General features: G+C 44.3%; 1 protein-coding gene across 1 annotated transcript; it reads right to left on the reverse strand.

The window, feature by feature from the left end:
- Window positions 1–2,760: 2,760 nt before the first annotated feature.
- On the reverse strand, window positions 2,761–10,440 carry arsh (arylsulfatase H). The gene is made up of 11 exons (XM_036541358.1): window positions 10,377–10,440; window positions 9,554–9,613; window positions 8,921–9,067; window positions 8,694–8,815; window positions 8,450–8,572; window positions 7,731–8,154; window positions 7,077–7,213; window positions 6,637–6,771; window positions 4,809–4,971; window positions 3,917–4,038; window positions 2,761–3,382 (listed from the first exon to the last, which is right to left on the reverse strand). The coding sequence occupies exons 2-11, from the start codon at window positions 9,592–9,594 to the stop codon at window positions 3,012–3,014; spliced, it is 1,785 nt and encodes a 594-aa protein (XP_036397251.1). The 5' UTR covers window positions 9,595–9,613; window positions 10,377–10,440; the 3' UTR covers window positions 2,761–3,011.
- Window positions 10,441–12,214: the final 1,774 nt, after the last annotated feature.

Genomic DNA, 12,214 nt, shown 5'->3' on the forward strand with positions numbered 1-12,214 from the left:
TTAGAGTGTGTTGTACTGCAGTGCACCCACCCACTCTGCTCCTCTCTAACTGCTGCTCCAGAAGAGCCTCTTTGCACATCAACTGCATGCCAACTCTCACTGCCGGGATTCCTGATCGTAGAGGACTGAGACTCAGGGCAAATTCTCTGTCTGAGCTATAATCTGTCTCTTTAACCTCAGGGATCAATGCTGGAGTACTAGATAGAGAGAGCGAGAGGAGAGAGCGAGAGATAGAGACAGAGACAGAGAAGGAGAAGGGGGAGAGCCCAAGACAGAGGGAGAGAGAGAGCTGGACATACTCAGACAGCCAAAGAGAGAAGGAGACAGGAAAAGAAAGAAAGATAAAGACAGGGTGAGAGAGGCAAAGTCAGACAGGGTGAGAGATCCACAGACCCAAAGAGAGAGAGACAGATGAAGAGAGTCTGAGAGGGAGAAAGAGAAAAGGAGAGAAGGACAGAAATTGTAATGAACGGGAGTCATCGCTCATCCTTTCTTTAGTGAAGCAGCTTGGACCTGCTCCCTAACTCCATTCCATTGCCTGCAACCACTGAAGTGAATCTATATTTTTGTCTACAATAAATGAGAACATTAAAAGCAATGAATCAACCTGTGGGATTACATTCGCAACCATGCGAAGCCATGTGCTGCCCACACAATCTTCCTAAAGGGTCACTGATTAATTCTGCAGCATCTTTGACATTCCTAACTGAGCACAAAAACAGAATGTAATTTATATATGTACAGTTTTAGATTTTAGAGGTTGGAGGTTAAAAGAGTGTCTGTGTTATTAGTTCCATTAATTGATTGCTCACAACTAATTATGAATCACTGGAGTGGATGTTCAAGCAATATATCGACTCCTGAGTCAGAGATGAGATTGGACACAGGTGATAAGGTGATTTAACCTGTTGCATGTCATGTCAGGTGAAACTCAAGGAAAAGGAACACAGAAAGGAATCAGTATCCCTCACTCAGCAAGAGAACAATGCCTTTCTGTTAGGGGTATATTGCTGGTTGGACTAAGCCAGCGTATTGCTGCTTGCTTTGTGAGCTGGAAATTTCCAACCTGCCATTTACAGCCAAACACAGATTGTCATTGATAGGCTGGGATCCATGAGTCGCAACACCTCGCCAAGCTTGAGACGTCGTCGGGCCTCATCTTCGCGACATGCTCTCACACCGCCAGTTCCATTGCGTCAGAACAAGCTGCAATTCCCATGACTGTGTGGTGGGTCCTGTCGAGTGGAAGTCAGATTTCATTCCTGTCTAATTCCTGCCACAGGCACGACATGTGCTATAGGGACTTCCTGTCTGTCACACTTCCTCCCAGCGTGCCCTTGCCCCGCCTCACCACAAACAGGCTTACCAACAAGGATAGGTCATGTGACACAACCAACACAGTCACTGATGCTTGCAAACCCACAGGCTAGTGAACTGCACTCCGCACACCACACAACCTTCTTCTGCCCCATTTTCCTCCGGCACTGCTTCAACTTGCTGTCCCCTCTGGTGGAGTTATTTCACTTACCCTATGCCAAGGGTGCACAGCTTTCATCCCATACCTAAGAACATTTTATTCACAACAGCATAAGCTGCCAAGCTAAGACAACAGAGTTCCTTAAAGTGCTGTTCTTACAAATACTACAGCAACTCATATGACAAAATGGCCAGGGGGGTTCCAAGATTCTGAGATTATTCTTCATCAATTATTCCTCAACAATTCTTTTGATGTATCTGGGCAGGATTTTGGATCCTGTCTTACATTTGGCACAGAAAGAAGAGTTTCCAGTATAAAATAACCCTCTTCCACTGCAGCATCCAGCCTCTCTAAACAGCAGTGGTCCTTTACCATTGCTGGTGTCAGATGGCAGACCTAACCATCTGAATACGCTTTATGCAGTTAAGCCAACAATTCTCTACAAACATCCTGAAGCACTACAGCAAATAAAATTCAAGCGGGTGAGCAATATACCCTGCAAACATTTGCCCTAATATAATTCCAGCATGTCCTTGGACACAGGTGTACTGTACCCCTGCATCACAGAGCTGAAAGCACACAAAGGGAACAGAAAAAAAGCATCCCTATTAAAGAGAAACATTGCCATCTTGTGGCTAGAGGGGGCTGTAAAAAAATATTTAGCTGGATGCCATGTGCATCCTTAGTTAAGTGCATAGATATTGTAAAGTTCGGATGATTTTATTACCCTGAACAATAAAGAATCACATTTAATTTATGGCACGAATCTGCTTTTTTAATGAAATTGAGTGCTACTCTACATCACAATGCACAAAATTGTACACTTTAGCCAATACAAATCAACAGGACAACATCAAAACTTAAATGGCATGAAAGGAGGTAAACTGTCAACTGTCTTTGGAGTGCAAAACATAATTAACTTTTACATGAAAGATGATTTTTACATGAAAGGCTAAAGACTAAGAAATAAAGAGTAATTAAATCAGACATGAGAATGCATGTAATAGGAAAAATATGAAGTCTGATGGTATTCAGTGAAGAGGCTATTCATGTCAGACAGTACTTAATTTTACACATTATTTTACACACGCCTTCACAGTGACTATGTGAAACATGGCATTGTTTTCAGATTCGAGTTTTTTTTAAAGATGAGTGAATTATTGCACACCTCAAGTCAACATCACATAAATATTTGGAATAGCCACAGTCCTAACATATAATCAGGTTGCATTATGCCACAAAGAAAGTGGATCAAGCTTACATTTCTGACTCATTTTTGGGCCCTGAGATTTCTCTTTAAAACAAGATTGTACATCTAAATTATAGTGTACATTTTTCAGCTGTGCGTAAAAGTTCAGCGCCACTGCAGAAGGACATCCTGCACCAACTTTCAGCGTTAAATTACATGGCTGGAATCTAATGTAACTGGAAATCGACTTCTTTATAAATATTAAACAGAGTGCTTGGCGGTCTTTGGTCGTAAGATTCTTGTCTTGAGTGTGACGTCGCTGTTGGCCCTGTTGCGGCGGCCCCCTCATGACGATTGCCCCGCGGTGGTGTTAGCCTCGGTGCAGGAGCAGAAGGGAAAGGTCCCGCAGCATGGCTGCAGCCAGGGCTTCCACAGGACGTTACCCCACGACAGCTGGTTGGGGACCGGGGCGAGGGTTTCCCTGTGCCGCTTGACCGCCTCCCCGATCCGCCGCAGGACGTCCGAGTAGCGGGGCTCCGTGCTCGGAGAGAGGGGCCTGCTCTCCGACGGGTCCCGGGCCAGGTCGAACAGCAAAGGGGGGTGGTGGTAGGTGACGAAGCCGCGGTGGCACATACATACCTTGGTGTGGTAGCAGCCACCCGCTCCCTCAGGGGTGAAATTGGGGGTGAAAAAGTGGGCCTTGAAGACGGAATCACCTGAGAGGGGAAAAACAGGGCTGGGCATGAGCTCCCTTCTTAAAGACATTTTCTGCTTACAACCTTCCCTCAAGCATGCAGGGAAATGAAGTCATCAAACAACAAAGAGAGATAAATTATTCAAAATGGATTAGAGATGATGGAAACTACAGAAGGAACCCTGCATTCTAGGGTTCTTCAGAATGATATGCATGAGTGGCATTGGTATCTAAATGAACAAGATCCCCAAGTTAGTTATTATCTAAAAATAAAACTTACATGACTTTTTTTTAATCGAGCTTTATTGCATGCAGCTAAGACCTTTATATCTCCATGTTTGTGTGCATTATTTGCAGTGAGAATACCAGTTAATGGAATTAGGCTTTTTAAATACCACAGTTCATTCACTTTATAAGAATCATACTTCATTATTCCCAGCAGCTGAGTCTTAGGAAAACACAGACATTCACATTCACAGAATTTTACCTAAGAAAGCTCTAACTTGGCTGGAGAAATGTTAACATTGGTCAAACATTCATTCAATGTGGGACTCACTGTCTGGCGGGTGCCAGCGAACAGCATTGAGGTACATCCCACAGTAATGGAACATGAACTCGTGTTCCGAGCGCTGGACTCTGCCTTCCAGTAAGGGCATCAGGTCATGGCCGTCTAACACTCTGAGGGAAGGACATACCCATTATCGGCATTATTACATTATTATCCATCATAACAGGCAGTTTTCCTTTCTTTGTTTACGACAAAAGTGCTCAGCTAGAACATCACTGAACAACACTAAGACTAAAGCCACAGATTCTACTGATGGGATACAGCAGTCAGCATCTGTATTCCTTCAGTTCTCTGCTTTCTTGACGAGGAGGTTCTGGCAGCTAACAAGGTCCAGTGCTGTCTCCGTTCCTGTGCTAGCCATGATAATGACTTGAAATCTGAGTGGAAGTGATACAAATTATGTCACACTTTACACAAGGGCCTTTAAACTACTGCACATACATAAGGACTATGTAAGCATAACGTAATGGCACACTGTTACACAGTACTAAATCAATGTTCACCACTTCAAGTTCCTGTACTTATAAAACAATACTTGCACACTACAAACATATGTAATTATATGGGTGCATGGCCCCTGTAAAAGTGTTACAGGATTGTAAATATTGCCACACTCAAGTGACTGTCATCAGACTGAGGATTCAGACCCATCAGTGTCCACAGCAAATGAGAATATACTTAGCGCTAACAGCAGAATGATCTGGGTGTTTACTCTTCAGACGAAGCAAGGAGAGGGCTGGCCCCGCTGCTCCGAACCACCTACTGCAGAGGAGACTTTGGCCTGTGTCGTCTGTAACTGAACAGCCTGCGCTTACCCACTCCCCACTCTGCCTTCCAGCCTCTACTCTGACCATTTTCCCACCAATTCCCCAACCCCCACCTGTCCTCTGGCAGCTCTCCCCCCGCCAGCCTGACCAGGGTAGGGTAGACGTCCATGAGGCTGGTGGGCTCGTCGATCACCCTCCCAGCGGGCAGTCTGCCGTGCCAGCGGAACACCCCCGGCACGCGGATGCCCCCCTCCCAGCCACCCATGGCCTTGCCCCCTGCAGGTGCAGAAAAGGAAACCAGAGGTGTAGACACATCAAGGACCAACAAAAATTTTTTCGCACTTCAAACATGTCTGCGGTGTTCCAGACACCGCCACTCAGACAGCAGAGGTAATGTCTCCTAGAAATACAGGCTGCATACGATTTCCCTCGAGAGAGAGAGGGAGAGAAAGTGAAATTCAAGGAACAACGGCTAAACTCCTTCAAACGCTCTTTTTCTTTCGCATAGCTGTGAGGTGAAGTGTTTGGTTTTGTACTCAAAGACACAAGGGGTTTGTGTCTTGAGCACACTCCCACGCGATTCTCCTACAGCTCTCAAAAGAGCTTGGGCAGCTTTTATAGATATTCTCAGACAAAAATAAATCCCATTTCCTAAACAGGCCATGTGACAGTGTGGCAGCATTATTTCAACTGTACGTGAAGTCCAGAGAAGTTTCGGTGACTCAGAGAGGGCGGGAGGGAGGGAGAGAGAGGCGTTCATTTTGTTCACAAACACTCGCGTCTGCAGAGAGGTGAGAGGAAGACAGAGTGCCTCAACGGCTCGGAGAGAAAATGAAACACTGCCCGCTCTGTAGGCCTCGCCCCAGAGTGCAGACCCCATCCAGCGGGGACATAAAGCCCTCATTATCCAGGCCAGACCTCCATGGCTCTCAGACTCTCCTGAACCCGAGAGCCAAGAGGTGCCGGGACCCCTAAGCCACCCCGTTTTACACAGGAGCAGAGTAACTGGCCAGGAGGTATTTACTCATGTGTCCCAGCCTCCTCCTCTTACAAAAGCAACAAAGATCTACTTTGTGTGCCTTATGGCACGGGGTGCGCTGCTGTTGGGAGGATTTCTTAGAAACAGTAACTTCCCTGTTTACAAAAAGGTTTGGCTTTCCAATTTGGAGGTTTAAACAGAGGTCACACATGTGCTGAGGGTTACCTGATTTGTGAACTTGTGTATATAACAGTTCAACAGTTCAAGTAAATGGTGGCTGATTGACACAATAGTGTACATTCCTGCGTGCACTCACTGTAGAAAAGAACTACTGAGCCGCTACACTTAAAAAGGCACCAGAACTCTGGTAACTGAGCCTCTAAAATCAATTGCATCTAATCAGGAGCAGGTGTTAGGAGCAGGCCAGAGCCCATCCAGAATATCCACACTTCACAGTTTGCATAAACATTAGAAGAAAGTATTGCCACTGTGCCCTTTTCCCCTCACAAATACCAAGGATGATGCATGAAAGAAACAGCACCAAGAACGAAACCATGACATGCCAAATGCACGGGGCATATTTAATTTACACATCACAAATATGACAATGAGCTACTTTCACTATACTATAGATATAATTATGATGTTAATAATTATGTATAATTATTGGAAAATAATTGGGTTTTGAGAGACTGGAGTATCTTGGTAATTTGCCTTGTACTCTTCTTTAACTTTGCTTACATGGTTAGTTACTATTATCACACAAGAGTCTGAAACAGAACAACAGCATATGGCCATGATTATAGGCTGTTTCAGCAAACCAAGTAGAAGACTAAAAACAAACCAAAAAAAAGGTCTGCAATTTTGTTTGTGGTTTTCTAAAAACAGATGCTAGTAACAGTCGCTTACCCTATGCTACTTAGTTTTGCCTTTGTTTTCTGAGCCCTCGTCAGTTTGATTACCTCTGTAGATTCCATTCCAGCCTCCTTTCTGACCCCGGGTGTCGCCGTCCTCTATGTGACCTCCGTGATCAGACGTGAAATACATCAGAGTCTTCTCAGCCAGGCCCAGTTTTTCGACAACGTTGACCATTCTGCCTGTGAGGAATGGAGACCGTGCACTGAGACCAATACATACAGACACTGTTGCAGTGCCTCTGTCTGCCAGCAGAGGGTATCAAGTGCATGGATGTTAAATAGCGTCATGCAACAAGACCAAGAAAAGGAGAAAAGCTGGAGAAGTGCTTGTATTTCAGCAAATGTTTTCAGGTTTTACATTCTGTCTAGATGGTGTTAGGAGCTTAGCATTTGACTAACAGTGAAATGCATGCTCAGAACAAAGTGCATGTCAGTGAAGCATTGGCTGCTGGAGACATTCTGAAAGACATTCTGGTTTGATTTACCGATCATCCAGTCCACCTCTTCCACGTTGTCACCATACAGCCCATGTTTGCTCTTCCCCAAAAAGTCTTTGGAGGTGAAGAGTGGGGTGTGGACGTGAGCCAGGGACAGGAACAAGAGGAAGGGTTTGTGCTGGTTTCTGTAGTGGAAATTAAACAACTCAAGTATTTGTTGACGTTCAAAACAAAAATCAAAACGAATCCTGAAGGTATTTCTCAAACTAGGTTACACAAGTTTTCCCTACATAAAGTTTTAACTTTTGTCAGTAGAATGGGATGTTAATTTCTCTTCAAATTAAGCTATACACACTATTAAGAGAGAATGGAGAAAATATGTTGTTTAAAGAAGCATTTGCTACAAGTGCTGAAGAGGTCTACAGTTTCATTTAGCAACTGGTCTTTTCCTTTTAACACACATTTTCTACATACCCTTGACACAGAGCTGAGCTTAAAATAAATATTTTGTGACTGTGCACTGAGCAGTACATTCCTCCAGGAGTGATACAACTGGAGCACAAGTCACATGAACAGTGCAGCGAAGTCTCTGATGTGTCTGAGATGAAAGTTTTCCTGTGACACCATTCTGACAATCCAACGAAATGCGCGGGTCTGTGACACACGGAAAAGCAGGCGACGACGGGAGAAACGCCGCTGTACCTCTCCACAAACCGCTCAGCTTCGCTGATGAGGCGGAGTGTCAGGGTGTCCAGGTTCACGGGCTGTTCCACCACCTCCTGGTTCCTCATGACGATACAGTTCCAGGTCTGCAGGAGCTCAAATGGCACATACCAGACGACCAGCCCCAGGAGGCAGAGGGCCGCCAGGAGCGCGATGACCTTCAGGCTGACCTCCAGCAGGCCGGCGGCCCTCGCACAGGCCAGCGTCAGCACGGCCAGCCCCACCAGCAGAGACAGCTCCCACAGCACCACCTGCAGGTCGACCAGCACGTCCTTCCCTTCCCCCGGCTTGCAGTCATTGAAGTTGGTGAAGGGAAGTCCGTAGAAGTAGTCGAAGCCGTGCTGGTTAGGGTGGTGGCAATGGTCATTCCTGCTCTCGCAGCTCACCCCTAAGTGCCACTTTCCTGCAACCGTTCACAGCAAAAAAAAATTTAAGTGACCCATTTCATATGCATTGTTTGGCTACAGTGTAAAAGTGTACAGTGTATAACCCACTACATTTCTGCTTCTGAGGTACAATTCTGTAGATTCTCCTTATTCGTCTCTTAAATGCAAATGATTTCCATATTTTGATTGTCACAGTGCAAACCCCTCAGACCGCAGAATAAGATTTTATTGAGATAAGGAGTGATCTGGTGTCTAATAACCTGGAGTTACCTCAATATACACAATGGTTGTTGGTAGCTGAAAGGTTCTTACCTACAAGCCCAGTGCTGTACCCTTGTTTCTGCAAGAGCTTGGCAAAGGTGATCTCACTGGGGGGAAGGCCTCCAGAGCCCCCCAAAAACAAAATTACCTGCACCCTCCCTGTGCTGCCCAGCCCTGCAACACCGACACACACACACACACACACACACAGTCAGCATGGATTGAAACTAAGCAGTGATTGTCATCCTCTGACATTCAGACTAAATGGCAAGAGGTGATGAAAAGCAGGCCTCACCTGACCGTAGGGCATACCGTCCGGTCATGAACGCTGCCCTGCTGGGGGTACAGAGGGGTGCGGCAGCAATGTGTTGAGTCAGCTTCACCCCTTCCTGGGCCAATTTGTCAATGTTGGGGGTCCTACAGACAGGGAAACTGATGTTCAAGCCATGAAGAGTGAAGATGTTGCCCTCATGAATGTGGATCAGAACAGATAGCACATCTAAAAGCCCAAGGGCCGATCACCTTATCGTGCCATTCCCGTAGCAGCCAACATCTCCAATGCCCAAATCGTCTACCATCATGAGAACAAAGTTGGGCCTGGTGTCATTTCCTCTTCCTGCAGCCTCATCTCCTGAACTGACCAATAGCAGCACTGCCAGCAGACAAGACCTGAGAGCACAAAGGCAGGGTCTACAAGTATGTAGGTATCTGGGCTTGAAATCATAAGGTTTTCAGGTTCAAATCCTTCAGGTTCAAATGAGCGAAATGCTTAACCTGAGTAGCATTAGTCAATGTTCATCTGTGTAAATGTTGAAAACAGCAAATATGTCAATTGTAAACTTTGTGTACACTGACTAAATACACAATGTTTACCCTTAGGCATAGCCGTATGTCAGTGAAACCCAACAATGAGTACACAAAGTTCAAATGCTACTGGTAAGAAGGACAAGCTGAGGTCATTACTAAATTGCAAATCACTGGTTACACTGTACATCTCTCTCAGGTTTGTCACTCCGGATGTCCTTATATGCAACTAACCATCTGTAAGTTATCTATGAGCACAAATTATACTGTATGTTCCTTCAATCATTACATGTCCTGTCTGGTTTGTGCTGGAAGAAATGTTTCCCTTCCATTTTAAAAAATTAACTGTACCTTAGAGTCCACAAAGGGTTCCATGATCCGAGTGTAAACATTTGGTCCCCCTATGGCCTACTGCAGACAAAAAGTACATTTGAATTGGTAAATAAAACAGATTTGATAACAGACACCTACAGAGTCTCATCATCTCGGTAATAAGGAAAGGTGTGCATTAATTGGATGCCACAAGTCTCCGTTCTTCGCCTTATAAACTTTTGGTACAAATCGCCTGCTTGTCTATATTTGCTCCAAACCAGATCATTTTCCAAAACGGGGTAAATACTGTTCTGTAACAAATGCGAATCATAAAGTTTTCAAGCTGTTGACTGCTGCGAGTGAACAGGTCAGGGCTCGTGTCAGTTTAACTCCAAAACATGTTCAAAACGCTACGCCCAAAAAGTACTTCTTCAGCTGCAAGCGCAAAACATAAAAGAAAAAGCCGCAAACCAACGCGTAACTGGGTTTTTTTCAGTAGGAATACCTAAGCAGGCTTTAGCTTTAACATACACTTCAGCTTACTTAAACACGTCGACCAAGAATGCAATTAAGTCCCCAAGTAAATACCCAGCTATCTATCAATATTACTTTGGCATATTCTCAGGAACGACTATTTTCCTATCCACATAATTTAAGTTGAGTATGAGTATCTGAATGTCCTTTCCCATACAGCTTGCGATTCCATTATATCACTGTCTGTCGGGAATCTCGGCATTACTGCATGGAGATTACTACAGAACCGAATGTAACCCCTTTCTACAGCTGTGTTTTAGGATTTGTTAAAGAACGTTAAAGAACTTAAAGACTGTCCAAGGTCATTTTGTACATGAAACTGTCTTACCTTTCTTCTCAGGATGGAGCCCTGCACTTTGATTTCGGCAAGTGGCACTCGGGGTTGCCAGAAGCGTCATAAAACACGCCACTGTAAAAACTCACAAGAAGATTTTCTGTTGCAATTTTACTTTATTTTATTTCATGCAATTGAATTTAGTTCGAAAAGTCCTCTGTTTATGATGATGATGATGATGATGATGATGATGATGATGATGATGATGATGATGATGATGATGATTATTGTTGTTGTTGTTGTTATTATTCACACTGTACTTAAGAGAAAAAAAACATTTGTTTTGACTTGATGTGATGTTTATGAAGGGAATACTGATTTTATCTAATGATGATAATTTGGTTCTTTAAAGTCAGGCTAATCCCCCAATTTAAATGTCTTCCCCCCATGTTATCCACATCTGCCGTGCTCTTCATTGCTCCACAAAAAAAAGGATTTACTCCAATCTGGTAACGTGGGAAGAAACTTTCATACAACCACCATGCCGTAAAGCATCCTATAAAACTGCATTTATTAAACTCATTTACGGCAACTCAGCACCAATAAAGGACTCCATTCATGTTTGTAGGCACATGAACCTATAGGGACTTTAAAATGTCGAGTATTGCGGTTCTTTTTTCACTTCTGGTTTTACCCGATATTCTCATTTAGAAAACTACGAATGGTTTGAGGCACAGTTGGTAGACTATAAACATTCCAAGCTAGTCTAAACGTCGATGTCACAGTTGTGCTAATCACTAGTGGTGTTCAAAACGATTCTTTTTAGTGATTCGGTTCCTTTCGTTCAGTTCAATAAAATGAACTCAAATAAAATGACTCACTGATTCGTTCATTTCCATATCCGGTCTGGCGGTATACACGAATCTGTGAATAGTTTTATTGCATTTTAAAAATTACTCTACATTGTTCCAAACATCATGTCCATTACTAGCCTGCTCTGCGGCAAAACAGCACGTGTGAAACCAAATGTCAATGAAATTAATAATAATTAAATCGTAATATTCATTACGTGAAACTGCACCATGCTATTCAAACAATCATGCAGCCGCAAAGTAGGTCTATACTTCGTCTTTAGGAAGGTAATAGAACCCCACATTTTAATGCGTATAATAGCCTAAGTACATGTCATTTGCTAAAACTAAAAAAGCACTGAGGGGGAAAAAAAGAGCCACGCTTATGTCCGAATCGAAAAACTTCATTTTACAAGTTTTGATCTAACCGGGGGGGCGTCGTTAGTAGCTGTTAGAGCTGCCGGCGATGAAGCTAGATGGCAGGGGGCAGACGTTCCAGTGGTAGGAGGGGAGGAAAGATTGCCTCCTTTAGTTAGATAGGGCTGGGGGATAGGGACGGCCACCTCTCTACAATTTATTCCGGACAACTACACCGGGCCGGCGAGACGTCTTTAGTGAATGAACATTTTGCACTGCACCGACAAAACTTGTCTTGCTGGGGAGTCGGGCAGCGCCACTAGTGTAGAGTAGAGGGTCTTGTTAGCCTGGCGAGTTAAGTTTTAATTATTTTCCGATAACTTTGTGTTTTGTTTGTTTGTTGCGTTTTGTATTATGATAAGCTTGGCTCGGGCAGGGGTTAGGTAGGAGGCTGGAGGTGGATCTTGGATCTGGGGTGCGCGTATCTGGTATTGGCCCCACGTTTCCGGAACAGTTTGTTTGCCGTGCTTTGTATAGCGGTGGGGAGTAATGAGCGACACTTTATAGTCTACTGGGACTCCAGTGTGGACCTGCTGATGGGCTTTGTGATATGTGTAGTGGGGACGTGTTGGTGTGCCTTATAATGGCTTCTAAAGCTAGTCTTTAAAATCTAGCCAATCTAGT

This window comes from Megalops cyprinoides, chromosome 11, assembly GCF_013368585.1.
Source record: "Megalops cyprinoides isolate fMegCyp1 chromosome 11, fMegCyp1.pri, whole genome shotgun sequence".
Lineage (NCBI taxonomy): Eukaryota > Metazoa > Chordata > Actinopteri > Elopiformes > Megalopidae > Megalops > Megalops cyprinoides.